General features: G+C 39.3%; 3 protein-coding genes across 5 annotated transcripts in view; 2 read left to right on the top strand and 1 right to left on the bottom strand.

Moving 5' to 3' along the window:
- Window positions 1-11,039, bottom strand: part of LNX2 (ligand of numb-protein X 2) — a 73,585-nt gene extending 62,546 nt beyond the window's left edge. Inside the window, exon 1 of one of the 3 annotated variants that reach the window (XM_063102530.1) lies at window positions 10,775-11,039. The gene's annotated coding sequence lies outside the window, so the exon portion shown is untranslated. The remainder of the gene's footprint in view (window positions 1-10,774) is intronic. The other 2 variants (XM_063102529.1, XM_063102531.1) reach the window with 2 other exon arrangements.
- Window positions 11,040-12,397: 1,358 nt separating this feature from the next.
- On the top strand, window positions 12,398-13,911 carry LOC134382235 (DNA-directed RNA polymerases I and III subunit RPAC2). The gene is made up of 2 exons (XM_063102637.1): window positions 12,398-12,480; window positions 13,339-13,911. Exons 1-2 carry the CDS (start codon window positions 12,455-12,457, stop codon window positions 13,712-13,714), a joined length of 402 nt encoding a protein of 133 aa, XP_062958707.1. The 5' UTR covers window positions 12,398-12,454; the 3' UTR covers window positions 13,715-13,911.
- Window positions 12,399-26,673, top strand: part of POLR1D (RNA polymerase I and III subunit D) — a 40,823-nt gene continuing 26,548 nt past the window's right edge. The window contains exon 1 of the mRNA XM_063102638.1: window positions 12,399-12,480. Coding sequence (XP_062958708.1) covers window positions 12,455-12,480 — 26 coding nt within the window. The 5' untranslated portion in view covers window positions 12,399-12,454. The remainder of the gene's footprint in view (window positions 12,481-26,673) is intronic.

The raw sequence follows: 26,673 nt of genomic DNA, 5'->3' as shown, positions 1-26,673 counted from the left end.
CTACTGTAGCTTAAGGGAAATCTACTATCCCATTCTTTGTTTCTAAAAATGTACTACCACGTCAACTGATGAGTCATGGGTCACACTCCAAATTCTTATGTACCAAAGAAAGCAGAGCACAAAAGTCTTACACATCAATTGTAAAGATTGTCTAATAAGTGAATTTACAAATCAAGAGTTCTTCATTAGGTGACACAGATGACAGTTCTTTAAGAAGATGTGAGAAACTTCAAAATAAAACTGCAAATTCCACAAGGACTGATAAAATTATTTCCTTTTCCCTCTCCTAATAACTCAGAGGATTTTGTTTTTCTTAATTCAGAACATACGAATATAAAGTACTGTCGAGATACTGACAGGAACAAACTCAAGTATGTACAAACTCAACAAACTCTCAGCTTCATGAAAAGCCAAAGCTTCTCCTCTTAATTTCTTCCTACTTTTGCTATTTAGCCATTTCACTGAATGGGAAACTCCAGGAGAGGGTACAAAAGGGCAGGAAGCAAAGACGGACAGTGTTCTCTTCTCTCTGGCAGCCTTATTTAAAAGTTTCCCTGGTGAAGACGAGAAACTAATAGTTGAAAGGAAATCTGGGAACCAGCTGCAGATTTTAGTAAGCAGTATAACAGGCTATTGAGATCTAACCACATCATCTTCTTTTCTTCCTAGCATTTGTCAATGCTCTTTTCACTAATTGCTTCCCTGTTTATTGCTGACTTCTCCTCCTACCCCCCAGCATGTAACCTCCATGAGAACAGGGATCCCAATTGCCTTGCTCATTGCTATGGTCTCACCATCTAGAACAGTGCCTGGCACATAATAGATATTCAATAAATACCAGTGGGAAAATAAGCTAACTTAGGACCCACGCAATCATTAAAAAAAAAAGCTGAAATTTGTTTTCACTTGAGACTATTCTTTACCTATAATTTATATTAATAATTAACTTTTATCTTGCCTTGCTACAAGACTCTCTAAACTTTAGTTCTATCATCTAAATATACTTGTATCAAAACAGAATAAGTGTACTGAAACTGTAATCTAACTAGACTCAATTTCCAAGAACAAGAACTTGTATAATTCACTTTTATGTCTAATATTTTTAAAAATATATATCAAATATCTAGAATGGTACAGAGCCCAAAGTAGACATTCAAATATTTGTTGAATAAATGAATTATTTTAAAAGAATTATAACTGGTGGGATTATTAGTAATTTTTATTTTCTTTGCATAGTTTATGATTTCCCAAAGTTTTATATATTTATTTATTTATAGAAGTGTTTGTTTCTAAAATTAAAAAAAAATAGGGCTGGCCCATTATCTCACTTGTTTAGAGTGTGGTGCTAATAACACCAAGGTGAGGGTATGGACCCCTGTACTGTCCAGCTGCATATATATATATATATGGTGTGTGACTTAAAAAAACAAAAACCAAAAAACCAGAAAAACAAAACCATATGTATCCTTATACCCTTATGTAGTTGATAATGCCTGCAGTGAGGCAAATCAAACAGATGTATTGCTTGATTCCCACGAGTTATCAAATAGAAAAATACTATTTTAAATGGAGATATTACTACTTTAAAACTGAATTAAAAATATTACCTTTAAGAATTTTAAGCTTTATCATCCAGGAAGATATCCTTACTAAATCCTAGTATACTTAAAGAACAATTTCTTTATTTTTTATTAACAGAATGATTTCCTTTTCAAAAGGTTCAAGTAACCATAGTTGTTTTGTTTTGTTTTGTTTTTTGCCCCCCACCCCCACCCCCCAGTAATTCTTTATGGAGACATAAAGAATGATTTATTATGAAAAAGCAACTTAAGAGCTACTTAATGGTCTATTTTGCTTTCTTCCAGCACCAACTTTGATTTACTGCCTCAAGTGAACCCAAACTATATAGAAAGAGAAAACGCAGTCACATTGTCACATTTAGAAAGACTAAAAGCATGCTGAGCAACTTTGTAACAGGTAAACATTTTATAAGGAAAAAAGTTAATACAATACACATTAGTTGAAAGTTGACTTTGATGTTTAAGAGTACTCAGATTTTACCATCCTTCTATATTCTGCAAAATGGATTCACTAAAACTTTTTTTTAATCCTATATGTAATTAGGTATTACACCATTAAAAAAAAAAAAATCCAGATTCACAGAATACTGAAAGTTTCTTAATGTTATTATACTCCTTCAAAGGAGGAAATATCATCTAAACATGCTGAGAAATGTACTCCATATCCCTGGAAAAAGAATAGGCCAGAGTCCCAGAAGAATTATGTCTATTTTTAAGAAAATTTGAAATTAGTTACATTGAAATGTCAATTAAATACCTCATCTATAATAAAAGCACAAAGCCTAAAATTAGGGAAATTAATGAGGTCAATAAACATTTCATATGGGAACTAATTGTTATGGACACTTTTGAAATCTATTAAACAGCCTTCACAGAATGGTCTTAAAAGATATGCACAGTTACTACCGACCAAATGCATTACATATTTAGTAGCAGACGCACAGGATGCAATCATATGCACTCTGATACCTGGCTTCTCCCCACTAATTTTATATTTTAGCTTCAGCTAAACCTAGACTATTGATTGTTTCCATATTGTCTCACAAATATAAGAAACAAAAAGGACAGAAAAATTCACACTAAAATGTACTAAAAACAGCATATGAGAAATGTATCCTAACTCAATCTCTGACATCAGTCCCCCCAAATTAAAACTATTCTATATATTTCAGAAATTTCCATCTCTTTCCCATAAGCAAGGCCTCAGAATACATTAAATATATATTGTATGGACCCTTACCTTACTCCATATACAAAAATTGACCCAAAATGTATTAAAGACCGAAATGTAAGATCTAAAAGTATAAAACTCACAGAAGAAAATACAGGGGAAAAGCTTCATGACATTGGATTTGGCAAGGATTTCTTGGATATGACACCAAAAGCACAACCAAAAATAGAAAATGGTACTACAATTAAACTTAAAAATGTCCGTGCATACAAGAACAAATCAACTGAGTGAAAAGGCAACCTACAAAACAAGAGAAAATATTTGCAAACCATATATCTGATATGGGGTTAATATCTAGAATACATAAAGAATTCCAACAGCTTAACAACAAAACAAACAATCTGATTTTTAAAAAATGGGTCAAAGACTTGAATAGACATTCTCCAAAGATAATATACAAATAGCCAACAAGCACATGATAAGAAGCTCAGCATCACTAATCTTCAGAGAAATGTAAATCAAAACCACAATGAGATACTACTTCACTCCCACCGGGATGGCTACTATCAAAAAAAACCAGAAAATAAGAAGTGTCAGGGAAGATGTGAAGAAATTGGAACCTTTGTACACTATTGGTGGGATTGTAAAATGGTACACCATTATTGAAAACAGTATGGAGGTTCCTCAAAAAATTAAAAATAGAACTACATTATGATCTAGCAATCGCAAAGAATCCTAAAGAATTCAAAGCAGGGTCTCAAAGAGACACTTGCACACTTATATTCATAGCAACATTATTCACAACAGCCAAGAGGTGGAAGCAACCCAGATGTTCACAGGTGGATAAATGTATAAACAATATGTAGTCTATACATACAGTGAAATATTATTCGGCCTTAAAAAGGAAAGGAAATCCTGTCACATGCTACAACATGGATAAACCTTGAGGACATTATACTAAATGAAATAAACCAGCCACACACATAAAAAGACTAACACTGTATGATTCCACTTATATGAGGTATCTAACATAGTCAAATTCACAGAAACAGAAAGTAGAAGGGTAGTTACCAGGGTTGGGGGGAGAGGAAAATGGAAAGTTGTTATTTAATGGGTACAGAGTTTCAGATTTGCAAGACAAAAAGTTTTGGAGATCTGTTTTACAACAATGTGAATATACTTAACACTGAACTCTTAAAAACGGTTAAGATACTAAATTTTATGTGTTTCTTAACCACAATAAAAAGAAAAAACTGAAGCTATGAAAAATATTTTTCTGTTAAATTTTCATTATTTTTCTAGGATTCTTTTCACTTTAACCACTGAAAATTTAGCATCAGAATTGAGATATGCTGTAAGTGCACAATATTTCACCAGATTTCAAGTACCTAATATGGGGAAAAAAGAATGTCAGATCTTTGTTAATAATTTTATATTGATGACATGTTAATACATTTTGAATATATTGCTTTAAATAAATTAGAATATTAAATTTAAACAATTCTTATGCCTGAAGAACAATGACTTGAGGGGAATGCAGGATCAAAGGAGCTGTGTTTGTTTCATAAGGTTAAAGATGGGAGCATATTTATAGGCTGACATGAAAAAGTGAGCAGGGAGAAAGATTAAATATAGAAAAGAGGGGAGTTAACTGATAAAGTCTCTCCTGAAAGAGACTTTAAAGAACGGGATCAAGGGTACAGGTAGAAAAGTTTGCCTTCAACAGATTTGAGACTTAGATAAATTGGGAAGGAGAAAGAAAATCTGAGAGAAATCACAGCAGATCATCTAAGTTTTTCCATGAAGTGACCAGAAAATTTGCACACTGACTATGGAAGAGATTGGGTTGGATAAAAAGGTTTGTAAGTGATGAAGGTTTGGAATAATCCATGGGTGACGAAGAAGAAAATCCTCATGAGGGCCAAAGAGGCCTACATGATGACCAGGCTCCCGCACATCTGCCTGGCCTCACCCCATGTCACTGTCCCACCTTTCTCCCACCCCCTTCCTCCTCCTCCCTGGAAGTGCCATCTACCACTGACTGCTTCCTCTGAGGGGGGTTTACCTGTGTAACACCTACTCATCCAGATACTTGTTCAGTGACAACTTCCTTGGGGAAGGCTTCAGCACTACCCTGCTCCCTGGATACTAGGTTAGTTCTCCTCATCATATCCCCAGACCATACCCTACACCGGTGCTGTCCAACAAAAATATCATGTGAGCCACAAATGTCATTTTAAATATTCTAGCAACCACTTTTAAAAATAAAAAAAAGTAAATGAATTATTGTTAATATTTTATTTAACCAAAATATCCAGAATATAATCATTTGAAAATGTAATCAATATAAAAAATTATTAATATTTTATGGGGGGGGTTTAGTATCAAGTCTTCAAAATCTGTTGTGTATTTTATACTTGCAGAATATCTTAATTCAGACTAGCCACGTTTCAAAAACTCAATAGCCCTATGTGGGTAGTGACTACAGTACTGGACAGCACGACCCTATACTATTTCTTCAAAATACTTATCATAGTGTGTAACTGTGTAATGTAGCTATTATTTGATGAATGTCTATCTCTAGACTGTATGCTAGACAGTATTCTTAGGATACCACAGTATTCTTAGCTCAGTAGGTGCCAAACACACACAAACTGACTGAGGGGAATGGTGGGGAGAGGTTTAAGAGGCAATTCCCTGCATTGAGGGCCAGCAGGATTAATCTGAACAAGGGCATTATCTGGCAGGTACAGGACAAAGACAAGTTCAAGAGAGGCAGAGGTGCCAGTGAAAGCATATACCAGGTGCTTAACTAGGGGTCCCAAACTGGATAGGAAAGACTGCAAGGAGAACAGATATTATCACAACAGGGAAGGGGAGGTGGGGTGGAATAAAGGGGCTGGCAAACTCTCTCTGTGAAGAGGAGGGGCACTTCAATATAAATTGTGGGTGTTGAGAAAGCTGAAGGATAAGATGGGAGACTGGTCAGAGAACAGGATATATACGTTTAAGATTTCTAATGTGGAAATTTTTGAGAAATGACAAGGTGCCAAATGAGTGTTAAACCACAGTGGAGGTGAAGGTCACTGGAATTTAGGAGCCAAAGAACTAGAATTCAAGGGTACTGGTCACCCTGCTTTGAATGATTAACTCCTGAACTGAATGTCTTTTAAGATTTTAAGCTCTAAAAGGACAGAGACAATCTTTTGTGTTGCACACAGCCCAGTACCGCTCACATGATGTACGCTTAGGCATTTGTTGAATATGATTAAATTGAAAGTCAAAGTTTATACTTTAAAATCATGTAGAAGAAAAGTGGCAATGGTCACAATATTAAAATAAGATAAAGTGATGGGCTGCAACTTACTTGATCAATAATTATTTATGTGGTTTAATTGATGAGGGTTCTGATAAAGAATTAAATTTTAAGATTGGCAGCCAAAATCCCAATTTTTTAGAGGAGGATATGAGTGAATATTTACCAGATTTACTTTACTTTTATCTACGAAATGAAGTAATAATTTGGAAGCTTTATTGTAGCCAAGCACATCTGATTTTACATATGATATAGGTCCTCAAAACTTGGTTAGATTTTACAGTGGCCCCCATTACATACTTTAGGGCAATTTGTTATTTAAAAGAACTCTAAGATTACTCTTTCAATAAAATAATTAAAACCTCATTTGTTTTAAATATAGAGGTGGTTTGCTTTTTAAGTGGACACACAATGACAGTTTTATAGTATTTTACTTGCCTATTGCCTATTTTCTGCATTTGCTTCCATTTCTCACTTCTCCTTCCAGGTCTAATTTAGGGAAAAAATAATTTTTCTCTCACATAATTTCTCCACTGAGGGATACTGACTGCCAGAAATAAGAATCCTAAATCTCCAGGCTGGAAAGATAAAGCTATAAATTATGTTTAAACTCCATGACCTACAACACTTCTGTTCCTAGCTTTCCAGCTAGCCTCATCAAGACTTCAGAGACCAAGCCCTGGAGTCTTGCTAATAACCAAGAGAAGAAAAATTTATGAGGCAGCTGTTGTCAGTTTACCTCTGATCAAAGCTACATTACATCCCTACCTAAGTCTGTTCCTCCTTACCACACCCCCACAACTATGGTAGTAAAATGCAAAAAAAAAAAAAAAGGATTATGTAAATAATTACAGCAGCTGGCACTAAATAGGTGAATCATAACGGTCATCATTTCAGCTATAGTTTCTGCACCTTCCTATAAGTACATGAAGCACTTTAAGCTTCCTCGCTGGATCAATTCTCTTTTTTTTCCCCCTCTAACCAATGATTGTTCCAAAGATTTGGAGAAATCTGTGAGCCAAGACAGATCAAACTCAATGGATCCAATTCATTCATTTATGAATACATAAACGAATATTTATTGTTCTAAGTACTTATGGATTCTATACTGAGGAAAACAGACAGGATCCCTGCTCTAGAAAGCATACATTCTAAAGGATAGAATCTACACCACCTGCTTTTTATTTTTATTTATTCACTTTTCTTTTAAAAAGATGACCGGTAAGAGGATCTTAACCCCTGACTTGGTGTTGTCAGCATCACGCTCTCCCACGTGAGCTAACCGGCCATCCCTACATAGGGATGCAAACCCGTGGCCTTGGTATTATCAGCACCACACTCTCCCAAGTGAGCCATGGGCCAGCCCTAACTCTTGCTTTTTAAAAAGCATATTAACTAACTACAGGACAGCTTATTATTGTAATGGACATCATGAGCATTTGCTTTTTAAAAAATTCCTCTTAATAACTTCTCAGTAGGCTAATACACAAAATGGCCATTTTTTCTGAATCCACCCACAAAAAAAAACTTATATAACCACAGATTTTTCTACCGTTTTGTACTTTCTGAGGAAAAGAAACACATAACAGAAAAGCTAAAGATTTGTTTTGTAAAATTCCCATGCCCTCTAACAGGGTCAATTTAGGCCTGTCCAAGTCTTCTACAACTACAATTCTACATGCAAGATATATATATGTGTATATATATAAAATAAAAATTACATGTATAAATACACGTATAATTTTTCAACCAACATTGCCTCCTAAAAAGAGTAGAAGCAATGAAATGAGACCTCCGATTTTTCTAGAAAACTTGTAGTCCTGTAGGCAGCAGAAAAAGTTGAATGGCTCTGCATAATAAAATTTAAAAGCATTAGGATTTTTAGGGGGCAATCAGAAAGGAAAGAAAGAGGAAAGGGAAAAGAGATCAGAGCCAATGAGATTATACAAGCCTGGAGTTTCTCCTCCAATGGTGGCCAAAATGCATTTTAAGGATAGAGATGCCTAATAATCAATGTCACACTCTTGGCATGGCTATACTGTAAACCCCTCCTCTGCCTCTTCTTTCCCCAAATCTTCCATAATGCCTGCTGCACCCACAATGGCTTTTTTCTTTTCTAGTCTTTCGTAGCTCCTGTCAGACACATCCATCCAGCAACTGCATCACAGACATCTCAACCATTCACTTAGGACTTACTGGGTTGGTCTAAAACTAAAGGTATCTTCCCTTCCCCATTTCCACCATCAATTGTTTTTAACTGCTTCTCATATCTTCCTACATTCCACTAGCTCATTGATGTCATCATTACTAAAAGAACAACTAATATTTATTGAGTACTTGGAATGCCAGGTACTCTGCCAAGGGCATTACATGTGTAGTTTCACTTGATCCTCAAACTCTCCTAAACAGGTACAATAAGCATTTCCCAAATGTTAGGAAATCAAAGCTCAGTCAGAATAGTTATTCTAAGAGGAGATGATAGAATGCCAGCTTACCCAGTACATGCCAATGCCTCAAGTCAAAAAACCTAGGAACTATGCTTCATTAATCATATCTAGTCACTTACCTAGTCCAGCCTCCTACTCATATCTCCTAAATGCCACATCATCTCTCCTTCCACTGCCCGCACACAGAATAACAACTAGCATTTACTAAGTCTGTACTACATGCCAAGCATATAAGTAATATACAGTACAAGTTTTTTCAATTTTTATCCCCCAAACCCTATGAAATGAACAACCTCAGAAACAAAGAGGTTACATAGTTAATGACACAGCCTGATTCAAACCCACATAATGTGAATTGAGAAGCCCTGAGCACTTAACCCCCTTGTCTCCCTACCTCCCATCTGGACCTGCACTGTCCCCCAGACTGCTGCAGATATCTTTCCGGAATGCAAATGTTATCAGGACATTCTCCTGCTTAAAATTAGAAGCTCCATATCATTCACTGGATAAAGTCCAAATTTCTTAATCTGGTATACAAAATCCTTCATTTTCTATTCAAGTCAGTTCAATAAATATCTGAGTGTCCACTGTAAGCAAGGCAAACTACTAAGTGCTCCGAAATGAGTAATATACCACTTCCAGACTACTTCAATCCCTGACTGAAAGACTGTGTCTTTCAGCCAGACTAGCCATATGCAGATCTCATAATGTAATACCCTAAAGATACATGTATTTATCTGCAAGTGGCCTACATATTAGTCCCTCTGCCCTAGAATGTACCTGGCAAAACCCCACACTAATTTGAAGAGTGCCCACGTGTGGCCTTCTCTAACTCCAGACAGGAATGCTCCCTCTTAAGTTCCCACAGCACTTTGTTCAAGTAACTTTCAGGTAACTAGTGGAACAGAAGTATGGATAAGCTTCCAAATGAGGCTGTGAGCAACTTCTGGGCAAGAATTGACATTTGCCTTCAATGCCGGGCATTCAGGAGTCTCTTCACCAATGGCTAAATGAATAAATAATGAAAAATTTCAAACTTGATAAGAAGAGAAGAAAGGGATACAGAATTAATAATGTTAACGCACAAGTGAACCGAATTAAAAGTAGTGTTATTTTACTTTGGTTCTGATTTGGCCTACATTTTACTTCCATGGGAAAACTCACATGTGGGACTTGGACAAGCTAAAAAGGCAAAACTGTTATTCACGGGCTCAACAAAGCACGGACAAGCTAAAAAGGATACTAGATCCTCCCCTCCCACGTTCCTTCTTTACCTGCCAAAGTCCATTTTCCACTGGGGTGTGGGGGTGGGAATCAAATCTATCAGAGTTAATAAAATTGATCTATTGAGATCCAACTTCATCAGTGCTGCGCCACAACACATACAAGAGAAAAATCAAAATCCGTCCCGGGAAGAAGGCCAATTTACAAGTAAGTACTACTGCTGCAAGAATGTGAAATTCTCAGTGAATCCAGTTCCAATAAACTGGAGCTCACCAACTGTTTCCACCGCCTGCACTGCCACCGCTTTTCACACAACTTCGTTTCTGATTTCTGTGATTTTAAAAAGAAAAATCCACGCGTGAGTGTACTTTAGCTCCTGGCAGATACCAACGCATCCACAACCTTAAATGTAAACTGAAAGACTAGAAGAAACGCCACACATAAGTCAAAAGTCCTTGTTTAAAACGGCATAAAGCTTTGAAAAGCGAGTGTTGTACTTCCTGAATGGTGCTTTGTGTGTAACTGCTTCCAAATCAAGATCCATTTTTTGAAATTATCCCCTAGAAGACGTGAAATCTCTCTCCCACCCTCTCCAGCCTACAAAAGGTGGAAATTCAGAGGCAACAGGCTGGGGCGGAGAGATGAGCTCTCCCCATCCCCTTCCAGGAGACAAATTCCGACGTGAAGGCAGCTAGCGCCACTCTCATCCCCGACCACACACACAGAGGAAATTTAAAAACTCATCCCCTCCTCTCTCCTCCCTTAAAAAGCAAACGACGCAAAGATCTGCACCACGGTGGCCAGAACCACCAAATGCTAACAGCCGGGGGCCGCCACCTCTCCTCGCGCCTGCCGGGCGGCGGGCACCGGGAGCAGGGCAGCGGTCTCTTCCACACGGGCGAGCGCGGCCAGCCCCACGCCCGGTCCACGCTGCCCCCGAAGCCCGGGCGGGCGAGGAGAGCCGCGGAGGACGGTGGCGCCGCTCCGGCCGCCTCCCGGGGCGCGGCGTTGCCCCACACCCCACCGACGCCCGCACCTGAGGCGGCTGCTCCAAGCCGGAGAAGAGGGCGCCGAACGAGGCGGGCAGGGCAAAGTTACTCACTGGAAAAGCGCGGCTGCCCGGGGCGCGCAGGGCTACCGGCGCCGCAGTCCGGCGCCGGCTCCCGCTCTCCGCGGCCCGGTGAGGGAGCTGGGAGCCAGCCCGGCTCCGCTCCACCGAGAATCACCGCCGCCGCCGCCGCCACCGCGGATTTCCTGGCAAGAAGCAAAGTCTGGCCAAGACTTCACTTCTCAACCGCCCCTGCTGCCTTCCCGGGGGCGAGCGCTGGGGCCGAGCGGCCCAACCCGACACGCACCTGAGCCAATCGGCGGCAGCACAGGGCGGGAGGGGGCGTGCCAGAGGGCAGCTCCGCCTATCCAAGAGCTCAGGAGGCGGGCCAGAACGGGACCGTCACTCCGGGGTTAGAGTGAGCCTGCTCCGCCCCCCGCCGCCCGCCCTCCCCCACCCGCTCGGGCGGTCCCGGCCTCTCGCCTGAAAACCCTGCAGAAGAAGCGCTCGTGAAGTGCCCGCGCGCACCCCTGACAGCCGCGAGGAGAGCGGAACAGCTGGGGAGGGAGTGAACATCTAGTGGGGGACGCGGGGGCAAGGAGGACAGGTGGCTCAGGAAAGCAGAGATGTAGGTGTGTTGGGCGAGAACTACTGGCGTAGGGCTGGGACAGGGGCCGCAGGGTAGGGGAGGCGTGGGGAGCAGGAGAGCGGGAAGAAGGGGCGATTAGCGAGGAAGAGCACCTGGGGGAACGGAGAAAGGGAAAGGATGACGGAAGGAGGGCAGAGAGCGAGTCCGGATAGAGAAAGGTTGCCCAGCGGGGGCTGGGCACCTGGGAACAAAGGTGAGAGGGAGGTTCCTCAGGTGAGAAGGTTTTAGGAGCAGGAAGGGTAAAGGGAACAGCAAGTCTATCGCGGGGGAGGACGTACTCCAGGGCGAGAAAGGATCCTCGGAGAGGATGGGGTGGGTGACCGTTTCCTCCCATACTCTCGCGCCTCCCTCCGAAGAGAAAGACAAACACTTGTCCTTTGACCCTGTTGAGAAGTGCAGTTGCAAGGTCCCCGATGAGACAAGTACCGGCTTACACCATCGGATTCTGTTGTCAAATTCATCTCTTCACACATTAACCCCTCCTTTTTCAAGGTGTATTGAGCAACTCTAACCTAGGCTTGTTGTCCCATAAAAGGCCCCTGAGGGTTGGGGTCCTGGGAAGGGGCAGCCTGAAGCAACACCGTCCCCCACGGGTGTAGCAGCAAGTCAGAAACAGACCCAACTCCGGCTCCAAGAAGGACGGTGATTTGGGGGCGGCATGTAAGGGCCCGCCTCTTTCGCCATCACCTGGGAGAAGGTCTGCGCCTCGGGTGGGGCGGGCCCCCGCTCCCTCCTCTCCGCTCCCTGGCGGGCCTGGGCTCGGGGAGAGCCAGGTGAGCCGCTCAGCCTCGCGCCACCGCCCACCGCTCGCCGGGGGCGGGGCCTTGAGGGCGGAGCCTCTGCGCCCCGCCCCTTCGGCCGGGCCCTGCCGCGCCGCTGCGGCTCCTCCCTCCTCCTTCCGTCCTCCGCGCCTTCCGTTGGTCGTTCCTTCCTTCCTGCTTCATCCGCACGTTTCGGGATATGGAGCAGAGCCTCCCGTCCGCCAGCACCACCTGAGGATCCTGGAAACAGCCCCCGCGATGGAAGAGGACCAGGAGCTGGAAAGGTAACGGTCAAGGAAGCGGACGGGCGGGCGTGGCGGGCCGCGCCCGGCAAGGGGAGCAGGTTGTCCAGGGGCACGCGGCCCGAACTGGCAGCAAGGGCCTACTTGGGGCCCTGAGAAGAAGGGGCCCGACTGGAAAGAGGGGAGGAGACATGGATGTATTTGAATAGACACACTCAGAGGTACGCTAACTATCAAGGAGGAGAGGCAAGTTAGAAGTCCCCAAACTCCCCAACCCCCTTCGAACAGCAACGTGTAAAGTCACGCTCCAGCCCCCTGCTCCCTGAGTGACCGTACTGGCGTGCTCAGTCAAGCCTAGGCCCTGTAGCTACCGCTCACGTTCCTTTTCTGTGCAGCCTGCTAATCAAGCCACTCTATGTACTTGAGCCCCTTTACTCCTTGACTCTTGGACCTTCCATTCTCCTAGTTGCCTTCTTGCAGATGGAAGCCATATTTGGGCCTGCACATTGATAATCTGTGTTTTCTATTTTTATACTACAGCAATTTGTGTTCTTCTACGGCTTTCAACTCCCTTTTCATCCTCCAGCAGGACCCACCCTATTCTAATCCTATCCCTTTCTTGTAACTCCATTTTAGCAAGCATTTAAATTTGCTAAAATCGTTTTCAAACGATTCCCCTCTGGCCAATGTGGATGGCAAATGAAGTAGAGAGAAACTAGAGGCAGTAAATTAAATATTTATTGGTAGAATTTGTGGAGGCAGGAAAATGAGAGGCTAAAAGTTTGTGTAATTGGAGTGGATTGGAGTAATAATGTGTTGCAATTGCGATATAGTAAATGAAAAAAAGCTAGTTACAAACAGTATTCAGTATGATCTCATTTTTATAAAAAATGTGTGTAGAAAAATATCTGGATTGAAGACCTCAATGGCTGAAGGCGAGAGGAAGACAGCCCTGGAAATGGTCCAGGCAGCTGGAACAGATAGACACTGTGTGACATTTGTATTGCACGAGGAGGACCATACCCTAGGAAATTCTCTGCGTTACATGATCATGAAGAACCCGGAAGTGGAATTTTGTGGTTACACTACGACCCATCCTTCAGAGAGCAAAATTAATTTACGCATTCAGACTCGAGGTGCTGTCCCAGCTGTTGAACCATTTCAGAGAGGCCTGAATGAGCTCATGAATGTCTGCCAACATGTGCTTGACAAGTTCGAGGCCAGCATAAAGGACTATAAGGATCAAAAAGCAAGCAGAAATGAATCCACATTCTAGTCCCTTATGCAGTATACAAGGAGGACTGTTCTCTAGGATATTCTCTTTGTGATCATGCAGAAACCAGAATTAGAAGTTTGTGATTACAGCATGCTGTGTCCTTCAGATAGGTGTGGTCCTAACTATTGGCCCTTTACAGCTGTTAGTCTGTGTAAGAACCTTTGTATTCTTCTAATAAATTCCCTCTTTTATTTAAACTAGTTTGAGTGGTTTCTGTTTCTTGCAACCGAATGAACCTCAAGGATGGTGCTTTTTTTTTTTTTTTTCTTTTAATTGAGCCAACATTGAGGGTGAGGAAACTGCGAAAATTAGGTGCCTAGACAAGGACTTTGATCATGGAAATTCATGTCTGTGATTAGGGTGGTGGTGGGGGGGGATGCAATAGAGCGTGATCCCAGGTAGACTGTGATTGGTTTAAAAAAGGAAAGAGTGTTGGGGTGTGGACTTGGCTTCTTGCTAGATTTTTTTAGTAATTAATGAGAGAATTGCATCCTATGCTATGGTTGTTAGATTGGGCAAGGGTGGGGAATAATTAGAAAGAATTGTAAGAATTCTGGTTTTGCATGAGAATTTTTGGTCTGATACTCCATTGTTGTAGCATTTACAGGGTACATACCAGTTTACTGCTTGAATTTCAGGATACAAATAAAATATTTAGTCCTGATTTAAGTAGGCCAAGAGATTTTAATTTTATTATAGGATAAAATTGGGATGACCAAGATAACATTTTCAGTCCTTAAGTAGATAACTAAGTATGGCCTAGGGTTAGAAGCACTATTTGAGAGAAAGTAAGGAAGAAGCATTATTTGAGAAAAAGTAAGGACAAGGAGAAGGAAATTTCCATGTGGGGGAAATGACCTTTATTGGAAAAAAAATATGAGAGATCTTTTAAAAAATGTATGGAAGGATTCTTATTATATTTTAATTCCATTTTTCCACAAACTTTTTGAAGTACCCTTATATTAGTGAATTACATCTAAGAGCTGTCCTCTGTACCTCTTTCAACCTTGTCTCTCATACCTATCCTCTTTTTACCCCAACTTAATTCACCCTAAATATTTGTCCTCCTTTGAACTAAGCACCTCCCCCATGTGCTCTTGATTTGGGGGCCTTTGTTTATGTTATTCCCTTTTCCTGGAGCATTCTTACTCCTGCCATACTCTAGGTCAAAACTTACGTGTCTGACTCCTGGGCTAGTTTGAGTACTTCTATGTGGTTTCATTACACCTTGTGTTTCCTGGTCTTGACATTTACTATTCTATCGTTAGTGCGTATGTTGTCTACCCACTATACCAACATGATGGTCAGTGTGATGCTGGTACCTAGCACAACACCTGACAATTAATGGACACTTAGTAATACCAGATGAATCCGTGTAGGTAGTTTTGGCATGTAGCCTTTCAGTCACTCAACTGTGACCTCTTCTATCAGTCAATTTCTTTAAATAAAAATATTTTTATATTTATTGAGCACCTGGTATTTACCAGGACTTGGAGATAGATATGGTAGTGGATGAGACACAACAGGTCCTGTTCTCATGAAGCAGGCATTATAATTGGAGCAACATTTTTAAAAAGTTGCAGTTCTGTGAAAGAAATAAATACAAAGCCAAGAGAGAAGAATATGCTTTAGTCATGGAAGTTAGGTAAGGTCTTCCTGAGATTACAGGAAAAGAAGGAGCTGGCTGTGCAAAGAGGTGAGAAAAGGCTTTCTGGGAGGAATAGCATATGTGAAGGTCCTGAAGCAGAAAACTGGTGGTTTGCAGAATTGAAGTTATGAAAGAAGATTTGCATGTTTTGCCCTTTTGTGGCAAGAAGGACCTATCTGGATTTGATGGGAAGAAGAACACGTGGTAAGGAGTTTTGATTTTAAATACAATGGGAATGACATCTTGATTAGTTGATTACAGTGTGGAGGAATGAATTACAGAGAGATCAGAATATAGGCAGAGGGACAAACTATGAATAAGAGTTGAAGTAGTCAGGGAAAGCAGAAGTTAAAGATGAAGAGAGGGTGGATTTGAGATGTATTTCAGAATTGAAATGGTACAAAATTGGGAGTCCTCATGAATTGGATGTGGAAAGTGAGGAAACAGAAAGATAACTCCTACCTAGGTTTAGGGCCCAGTTACTGAAATGGGGACTTTTAAAGGGGAAAGGAGGTTGGGAGGTGGAAAAGGTGACAGGAATTAAAAGTTCCACTTTGAACATTGTAAGAAGTGATAATTTACCTTTTTATTGTATTTATTATATAGTGTCCATCCCCCCATTCATACCCACATATACTGTAACATAAGCTCCATGAGTGCAGAGATTTTTGTCTGAAAGTTCACTGATATATCACAGCCCCTGGAATAGCGTCTGGCCCTTAGTTGCTCAAAAAGTGTTTATTGAATGAATGAATAGAAGGTGGGCTCTAAGTTTTTTTCATTAAATACCCACAGAGCTGAACTTGCATTTGAAAGGTTTATAAAAATATCTATTCTGTAAGCTTTGAGCTGAAAACCATAAATTTGTGGTTCTATGTCTTTAGTTCCATAGTCTGTCACATGTAGATGACAACAGACTGGGCCTGTCCAGGAAGAATCAGACCTAGGAGTTCATTTAGGCAAAAGATGGTCATGAGCAGAGTAGGCAAAGATAGAGTGCCAGAGGAGTAGCCTATACAGTAGAACCAAGAAAATCTTACAGATATTTCCAGGTGATTGAGTCCAGAGAGGTCACCTGAGCTAGGAAGAATTGGGCATGTTTTTTATACACACATAAGATGGCAGAGCTCTGGATTTAGAAGGCCTAACTTGGCTGCAAGTGAGTGGATTTCATATTAGTTGAGACTTGATCTCCAAGACAGAACTTGTTGGTTTTGCGAGGACCTGCTGTACTGTACATACCTAATGCATGGTCTCAGATTTAGAGAATTCGCAGACCAATAATATTTCAGAAAAATAAACACTAAAGGGTAAATTGATGTAGAGTTGCTTAAGTTTTATTTTGCCCTTACTTTATGAAATGGACTTTGCTTTGGTGGAAAATTGTCAGAAATCCAGTCTTTATATGGCCTGAAGCACATGAAGGACAGAACAAAGAATTAAATGGAGCATTCTATCATTTGACATCTCGTGCCATTTTTATCACATTAGCTCCACAATAAAATGAATAGACTCTGGCAGTTTTCCCTTGGATCTTCATGAGCATTTGGTCCACAGCTGTTAATTTCTCACCTCTATACTTGGTAAGTTATACGGGATATCAGAATAAATTTTAATTGGAACTCAGTTTTCAAGTTAAGAATCACACATTGAGATTCCTCATCTGAAAGTATTTCAGATCCTGGTTTGCTTTCTTACCTCTGTTTTGCATACTTAAGCATAAATGCTGGTGCTTGGAATAAGTAACAGGATTTTTCTTCAAAAGTGATTAATATAAAATTGGGGACATAAGCTTCAATTATAACCTCATTCCCCGAAGATGAGGAATACAGAGTATGACCATCATGTTTGTCAAAGTAAATGAGTTAGATTTGCGTTCTGTATAAGATCTTGTAATCTAAGCCTTCCAGACTTGGTGCTGCAATTTTATTCCTGGTTTTTGTTTGTTTATTAGTTTACATGGCAAAGATTGCACTTTGTCCTTAAATGAATGAAAAAGTTAGGGATTCTAGGGGCTTATGATTAGAAACCTTTCTGCTGAAAATGTCTGTCTTAAGAAATGTCAGCTTACAGGTATGTCAGCTTACAGGTGTGTTACTGTCTGCTGCCCAGACTTGTAGCAGCCAGGCAGAGGATTCTCATCTGTTCACTTGTTCTAATAAGTTGGTCTCTATCTGAGAGCAATGTGCTTCAGAACAAGCCAGGACATGAGGAAACCAACTAGGCTTATTTCTAGCCAAAAGCAGACACGTAATTGTGATTGTATAGTAAGAAGACTGATTTGTGAAAAACAGTTTAATCCTCCTTAAAGTAGTGTTTTTTCCCTCTTATAGAAAAGGAAACTAAGGCCTGGAGAAGTTAAGTAGCAAGCCTAAGGTGATGTGACTAGTAAGTGGATGTGAACCCAGGACTGCCTGACTCCTCAGACTCAGCTTTTAATGGCCCTGTTGTTGCCTATGTCACCTTCCTCAGGCACATATGAAGATAAAGCTTCATATATGAGTATGTGCTCCAGAGAGTTCAGTTTAAGAGACAAAATTGTTGACTAGTAATCCTTTTTTATTTCTAAGTTCATGCTGAAACATGTTGCAAATGCGGCTGCTTTTTATAAATCTTAACCATGAAAAGTGTTGATGAATTCAAGAGTATCTGGTTGAGAACCCAGACATGGATTTACTAATATGTATACTAATATCATTAATATTTTCCATATCATTAAACTTCATTAGCATAATCTTTAAATATGTTCATTTTAACTTTTTCATCTATGTTGTGTCAAAGCAGCACTTGATCATCCTCAAAATATAGAAAACATCTCATGGACTAAATAAAATAAGGGTATGTGTTTAGTTGAAAGGACTCTCCATAAGAAATCAGAAATCTCTAGGCTAGAGTCAGCTGTGACCCTTACTGGTTGACCGTGGACAAGTCAACTTCCCTAAGCTTTAGTTGCCTAACCAATGAAAGGGGAACAGGAACTTCAGGGTTTTTCTAAGAGCCGATGAGGTAATATATTATACTGTAAATCACTATACACATGATAGATATTAAGTAACATTTGTGTTTTTTAGTTAACACAGATATACAACTATCAGTACTAGTCTACTACAACTATCAAAACTATAACTATAAAAATGATTATTTTTTAAGATTCTTAAAATAATACTTTATATTTAATCAGTGCTTCATAGTTACGAAGTAAACATATATGTAATTATATTTAGTCCTGTAAGGACTCTGAAAGGGTGGTAGGAATATCTTCATTTTACAGATCACATAGCTCTGAGATCTTGAATATGACAAGATAATAGTGCTAGTAAGTGGCAGAACTGGGACTCAGTTTCTCGCCACTGTGTCATGGCTGCTTTCTCAAGGTGACTTGATTGTGTCATTTATTCAAAAATATAAAGTGAGAACTGTATAATCCCTCTTCTACAAACATCAAGAGATGTGTGAGTGATTATGTAAAATGGAACAATTACTGAGTAATTCTATTCAGTCTGGATTATTCAGGTAAGAAATTCTGCTCTGAGACTTGTGTGTTTCACAGCACAATTATCATAGACACATCGCATAATGTTGGGATGTTAGTGTTGATACTTTTAATGTTCTCCTCTAAATATGATGACCCTGAGCTAAAATAATTATAGTCTGTCCCCGCATAATTTCTCCCTAGGGTGACCATACATGCCATCCTAGGTTCTGGAGTTGGAGAAATATTGATAATTTCAAGTTAAATTTTTCAAAAAGTCAGTTAATTATTTAGAGTTAGGCAAGTTGTTCACTTCTCTAAACCATAATATCCTTGGCTTTATATGACAAAGTTAAACTAGGTCACCTTTAACATTTGGGAAACTTTTACCTTACTTTTTTTATTATATGGTATTATATTTAATGGGTCTTTCTTTACCAAAGCATTTTAATGCATTTGTTTTTTTTTTTTTTGTTTTTTTTTTTTGCAAATTACAGTAACAAGAGCCTGTAAATACTTAGATTTGGGGTGTCTCTGGAAACACTGGAATTAATATAGAAGTTTAGTATATGGCCCATTTTCTATCAAGCCAATGCTAAGAGAGAATTGTGAATTTAAGGGTTTGATAATGAGATGTCAAAGTATAGTCCCAAGCATTTGTATTGAAAATGCAATGCCTCTTTTTTGTAAGGATAAGACTTTGGGAGGAATCCAAATTATGCTGTTTGGATAATCAGCGTGATCTGCCTTTCAGAATTTTCCCCTGTTGTCTCAATTGGGTACCTACCTATTCTATTTTTAACTTAGTTCTAAACTCTTTGTTAGCATGGCTCCATCCAGTTATGCTGCAGCTGCTACTCCATCCCTAAGGGTGGTTTGTGTTTTAGTAGTAGATGAGATGATTCTAATTCGTACAGCTATTTAAAGCATAACATTAATAAAAGGACAGGAGAAGATTGTATTTGTTGATATTTTGCAAAACAATGCATAGTTAAACATTGGCTCTATAACATGCTTTCATATTTCCCTTCTTGTTTATATCATCACATGTAAATAAAAGTCTCTGAAAAATAAAGTTTTACATTAGAGTTTGCTGATTCTTGATTGTCTTGCAGTTGTTTTCTAATGCCCAAATCACCAATTGTATTACTCTCTATGGTTTCTTTCTTTTGGCAGCTGATCTATTGTTGGTATAATATATAGTATGATATAAATGTAAAGGTTAGATTACTCAGTAATAGAGTTACCATACCTTGTTTCTCCTATAGCGATTTGTCACCAAGATGTGGTTCCTTCCCTTCAGTTGTTTCTGCAGCCTTTCTGGTGCTATTGAATTCTGTATCTGCAAGAATGTGTTTGCATTGCACAAGAGCTCTGCAACTTCTGCCAGCTAAGAAAGAGGTGTCGCTGGGGTCTTTGAAAGTAAATGTAAAACCTTACTTGCACAATGGTGCAGTTTTGGCTGAGTTCTTCAGTGGGCCATCTAAGTTCAGTACTTTGATCTTTTGTGTTTTCCTCAAAGGGACACTGCTGTCAAAGTTAGGTTTCTGTGTGTGTTTACCTAGTCACCATTACTATTAAATACTACATTATAGAAATATAGAGTTTTTTCCCAAAGCTCTTGTGTGTTTATTAACTAAGATTTTTTTTATTGTAAAATGAAATTTTTAATTTCGTCCTACTTAATTTCATTGCTATATAAATTAGCACCTCAAAATCAATTTGAAACTTCACCCTTTCAGGTTTAAAGAGTCAAGAATTTATTGATTGGTTTTAATAAATTATTTTTGTATGTAGATTTTTGTACTTCATTATTGATATAGAAAATATTGTCTATGTGTACATACACTGTTTATTCAAAATCTCTTCCTACCAGTTTTGTAGAGGAAACTACTGTATACCTCAATGTAGTGTTTGATACCTAGAATGTGAAAGACAGAAGACGCCTGGCGGTAAAGATGAGGCCTGGTCTGACAGTCCAGAGTGGGCTACACCGTCTGCTTTATTGGCTCTTCATCATCTCTTGCCCCCTAAAGCCGGGCTCTGCCTTGTACTGAGAGCCCCAGGACAGTCATGAACCTGTGCTGGTGGCGGTGGAGTGCAGGCTTTCTCTTTCTCCCATCTTGTTGTATATTGCCGGGCTTCTAAGAATTAGAAGTACAAATATATTTTCTTCTTGAGTTAAAAATTGCTTAATTCAGTTGATGACAGGTAAATTACATATTTACCTTAAAATAGCCCTTTAAGAGACTAGTTTCTGTGTGTTTTAAAATGAAAACCCTTTTTAAAGAGCATGAAATAATTAGGAAATCCTACACATTCTGGAACTTTCTTTTATCTTCATTTTTTTTTTTTTTAAATTCCTTGGCTCTGAGCCCTGAGTATAATTTATAATCATTTAATGAATCAGACACTAAAATCTACAAGGGGTAGACAGCTTGTTTTCTAGCAGGTCACTGCATCCTTGACACAATTAAAGGAAGTATCTTCAGTGGGATGACCAGACTTTCTGCTGACTAGGCCATTCTTGGGGCTGAGATCCAAGAACTCTGAAGTATTGTTTAGGACAGTCTACAGAGAACTGCAGACCATTTATATAAAATAAAGCTCTATTAGGATTAAGAGAGTCATTTACAGACCAAGCTTTTGGTGAAGAGGTTTTTCTGGTATGTGGGGTGTGTATCGAAGAACAGGATGCCAAACTTCTACCCTCGTTAAAGAAAGCCATAGAGGCAAACTTTAGAGAATTGATATTATAATATTTTTTTTGTACGATTTCTGTGAATTTCTTTTCCTCTTTGCATTTTGAATAGCTATTTGGTAAGAGTTTGAATTTTATATTTCTGCTTTTTAGTCTTCTGCCATATTTTTCTATCCTTTACCAAGTTCAAGCAGCTACCATATTAGCTTTTCTTTGCTGGGATATTGGCCCCTTCCACACCCATCTTTCTAGACTCAAAACCCTCTTTTCTTTTGTAATTTTCTTTTCATCAGTTTTGTTCTTTAAAGCATCTGTTCTCTTAAAGAGATAACAAAATGCTTTTCATTGAGTCAAAAAAAGTTCCATAATTATTTGACCTTATAGTCTCTGGATTTATTTCCCCAGCTGATATTTTAGTAGGGTATATATTTTGTTTTAAATGTTACAATTGAGTTATCAAACATATTTGCTATTCCTGGTATTATATAGTTCATGTGCTATTCAATGTAGAGTTTACTATTTCCTAAGTAACCCTGCCACCACCACCCCACAGTTATTTTTAGGAAGAGATGCTTTTCCTCATAATTTTATAAAATTTATCATGGCACATTTACTCAGGTCTTATAATATGAACTGAAAAAGAATCACTGTATTTTCTGTATCAGGATTTAATAATAAATATTTGTAAAAATACTTGCTGCTTTGAAAATGAGGTCAGTATATCTACAGTGAGGTAGGTGTCTTATGAACTGAGAAATAAGGTTTCCCTGTAGGAGCTAAACGATTAAGAATCAACCCAGATATTAACTATTAACTGAAGAAGTCTCTCTCTATAATAAAAACCCATCCTCAGAGGTCACTCATAAATGGGTAGCTGCAGAGATTTGAGAATGTTGAAGTTCAGGTAAAGAGGTTAGAGTTTTGTCTTTGCCAAAGCGGTTCCTGTCATGATGCGTCCAGTAGAATATTTCTGCCATCCCTTTATTTGCATGCTGTCTCACTAGGCTGAGCCTCTGGAGGGTTGGGACCATGCTTTTTAATAGAGCTGCGGCGTAAGGGGGTCCTGGACCCTAGAGTCAGATTGCCTGGGTTTACAGCCCAGTCCCATAACTTACTCCCTGTCGTGGCCCTAAGTAAGGTAGTGAATTCTTAACATTTTATGTTGCCTCAGCATCTGTTTTGAATATGAGTTTAACTGTCTTATACTGGAAGCAGGGCTCAGTCATCCTTGATGCAGTTTCCAGTTGTACACCACACCCAAATGTCTCCAACCCATGGCCAGAGATGAGAACGTAGAGGCATCTTTCTGGCCTAGCGGGCTGGGCTCCCCGCTTTCTTGCAGCTTCTTTTAAATCAGACCACTCAGGTTTTTGCTTGTAATCTTAAAGTGACCCACACCCTGTTCCCTTACATACACTGCTAGTTGCCATGCATGTGCTGTCTGCCTGACTCTTCATTCCTGCCTCACGAGACCCCAGGACTGACTGTTGCCCTCCCAACTCATTGCTCCCTCCCTGCCCACTGTACTAAATAAAAATCTCTGAACTCGTTTCCTGTGGTGGTGGAGGTGGTGTGTCGAATTTGTGCCTTCCCTCTGAAGAACCAGGAGCTGCCCCAGAACGTGGGGAAGAACACAAGGTCGACTCTCAGCACCAGAGGGATGGTCAGACAAGAGCCACAAGGGCGTTTGCCAGTATAAACAAGTTTCGCGTGTGAGAGACCCCCTGGTCACAGTTGCACCACTAGGCATTATGCTGTTCATTAGGTAAAAGAAGTATCCATGAAATGCACTCTGTAAACACCCAGCTCCTCTTTATTTCCCAGTTATAGCAGAGTTGCCAGCTGCTCTAGTATTGGAACCCCAGTTTAGCTGGGTGTTCTCAAAACAGTAAGTTTCTTGACTTTATTTTCTCGTTATCTCCTTATCTATGAATGATAGTTACATAGAGTTGTAAGGTATGTGGTACATAGTTACTGTTGCCATTTTTATTTTTCATCAAATCCCCAGGGGTGCATTTAAATACTTATTTTATCAGTATTCAAAGGAGAGTTGCCTGGAACCTGGGCAAGGAGGGCAGCCCATATATCACAAACATAAATAGTGCCTCTGTCGCTGAGGATTTGGTGCTCAGTACAATTCATAACCCAGGAAATAATCTTCCTCATGCTTTCACCTGCATCCTTGAATGAAGGGAAGCTGTGTTTGAATACGTGAAGATTGTACCACTGTTGACTTTGCAGCAGACAGTGCTTTAGAGTCCTGGGAGGCTTTGAGCTGCAGAAGTGCATGAATGTAATGGATCCTACTATAAGAAAACATTGTTTCCCAGTACTGCTGAGCTTCCGTTATCTTGCTTGTCATAGTATTTCAGTTCATGGTTTTTACATATGGTTTTACATTTACAGTAGCTAAGGGTTGGACCCAGCCCAAATATCCCTCGTCAAATGAGTGAATACAGAAAATGTGGTATATCTACACAATGGAATACTACTCTGCTATAAAAAAGAATGAAATACTGCCATTTGCAACAAAATGAATGGACCTAGAGAAAATTATATTAAGTGAAAGGAGTCAGGCACAGAAAGAGAAGTACCACACGTTCTCACTTATTTGTGGGAGCTAAAAATAAATACCCAATTAAATGGGAGGGGCAGGGAAGAAGACACAACAATCACAATTCCTTGAAGTTGTTAGGACAAGTGAACAGATATGAAGTTGTTGGGAGGGAGAGGGAGAGGGAGGTTTCAGTAATGGACCACAATAATCAACCACATTGTATATTGATAAAATTAAATTAAAAAATAAAAAACTTTATTTTTTTTTACTTTTATTTTTTTTAAAAGATGACTGGTAAGGGGATCTTAACTCTTAACTTGGTGTTGTCAGCACCACGCTCACCCAATGAGCTAACCGGCCATCCCTATATGGGATCCGAACCCGGAGCCTTGGTGTTATCAGCACCGCACTCTCCCGAGTGAGCCACGGGCCGGCCCCCCAAAATAAAAAATTTTAAAAAGTTTTTAAAAAGAGGTACTCCTGACTTAGCATAGTACTTGTAATGGTTGTACCTGGAGGCTGAGTAACATTTTGCAGTGGAAGATCATATTGTTCTTATATTTTTATGTGTGTAGGTCTATATGGAACATGTAAGAAGTTGAATATTGATTCATACATTCATTTATTATTTTACAGGAAAATTTTAAAACATTCCAAATTTAGGTTTTCAGTTTTTTACGTTTTAAGGTAATTTACATTTTGACAAGCATATTGAAATTTTGTCCATGTTGAGTAGTTATATAGTATTTTTTAATACTTTTAAATTATTATGGTTTATAGAAGAATTTTATGTGAAAATCTTGTTTATGACAATATAACTCATGAGTTTGCTAAAACCAGTGCAAAAAAATTAGTTGTACGGAGTAAATATATAAATTAAGTGTCTTTATTTTCATATTGATCCAAAATTAGCAACTCATTAACAATTATCTGTGTGTAATAAATTAATTCTGTCGTCTTTGATTTTTAGCTGACTTTCAATCATTTAAAAAAGCATAGCTTTACACGTTTTTATATTTTTGTTTTAATGTCAAGATAGGAGAAAGAAATATATTTTGTTTAATATTTTTAGCTTATTTTACAACTTTTAAATATTTGGGAATATGGTATCTGGGACTTTATTTGCCCTCAGTGGGCCTGAAAGAAAGGAGTGGTTACTCTATAGATGTGGAGCAAGCAAAGGGATAAGTAAAGGCTTGCCGGAGAAGGCAGTGTCTGATGATGAGGTTGTGGCTGGAGTGCAGAGTGATTTGGACAGAGGGCGCAGCCTAAGCAAAGCTCCAGCATGCATATAACGGCAGACATGGTGCTGCAGTTGTTCGGAGTGCCTGAGCCGTATTAAGCTTCTCGACTGTCAAAGCCAAGGCTTTAGAATGTGGTGATCCCACACAGCATCCCATGTGGTGAAACCTCACAGACACAGGCCAGCAGCCCCACTATGACATCTCACTGTCTTTGTAGTAGAGCTCTTGGACTTCAAAACTGAGTGCTTTCATTTCAAAGCACAATCAGCATCTTCACTAAGAAGTGGAGTTTAGAGGATGTCAACGAATATTAATGAAGTAGGTTTTTACCCACTAGTGTAATGAAGGAAAAGAATAATATTAGAAGTTAAAGGCCATATATCTCTGACTGTTAGCTCACAAAGGGAAAAGTGTTTTCTAGATATAAAACCTTGCTAAGATTTTCAAGCAGCCCTAGAGGATCAAAGTTCTCAATGTTGACAGGAAAAAGTCCCATGTCTATATTTGCCCAGTATGACCTAGTATTTGATGACACTAATGGTGCCGATGTATTCCTGTTCAAAACTGCAGGAGATTGCTCAGTCAGGAGCCTGTATGTGTCCATTCATCCCTTTTATCACATTTATTTGCTCAGTGACGTAATATCTTACTTTTTCTCTCTTGTCTTTTCCCCTTCCTTGTCTTGCTTCTTCTTTCATTTCACCCATCATCTCCCATTCTGTCTACAGATACAAGATTTTTATTTTTATTTTTAAAATTAGTTAATTTTAATTGACATTAAATTTCTATCGTGTTCAACATGTTTTGAAATATGTATACATTATGGAATGGCTAAATTGAGCTAATTAACATATGTATTATTTCACATACTTAGCTTTTTTTTTTTTTTTTTTTGCAGTGAGAACACTTAAAATCTACCTTGTTAACAATTTTCAGCAATACAATACATTGTTATTAACTATAGTCACCTGGTTGTACAATAATAGATCTCTTGAACTTATTCCTCCTGTCTAACTGAAATTTTGTAACCTTTGACCAAAATCTTCCCAATCCCCCCACCTCCAGCCCCAGGTAACCACCATTCTGCATTCTGCTTCTTTGAGTTCAGCTTTCTTAAATTCCACATATAAGTGGCATCATGCAGTATTTGTCTTTCTGTGTCTGGCTTATTTCACTTAACGTAGTGTCTTCCAGATTCATCTATGTCGTTACAAATGACAGGATTTCCTTCTTTTTTAACGCTGAATAGTATTCCATTGTGTGTATATATACACACACACACAGACACACACACAACATTTTCTTTATCCATTCATCCATTAATGGACACTTAGTTT

The sequence above is a fragment of the Cynocephalus volans genome, chromosome 7, assembly GCF_027409185.1.
Source record: "Cynocephalus volans isolate mCynVol1 chromosome 7, mCynVol1.pri, whole genome shotgun sequence".
Lineage (NCBI taxonomy): Eukaryota > Metazoa > Chordata > Mammalia > Dermoptera > Cynocephalidae > Cynocephalus > Cynocephalus volans.
This window is presented reverse-complemented; position numbering and strand designations above follow the sequence as displayed.

Excerpts from the sequence above, each read along its gene's own strand:
- LOC134382235 (XM_063102637.1), top strand. The coding sequence starts at position 12,455 with ATGGAAGAGGACCAGGAGCTGGAAAG. Across the intron at positions 12,481-13,338 it reads GAGGACCAGGAGCTGGAAAG|AAAAATATCTGGATTGAAGA; the intron begins GTAACGGTCAAG and ends AAATGTGTGTAG.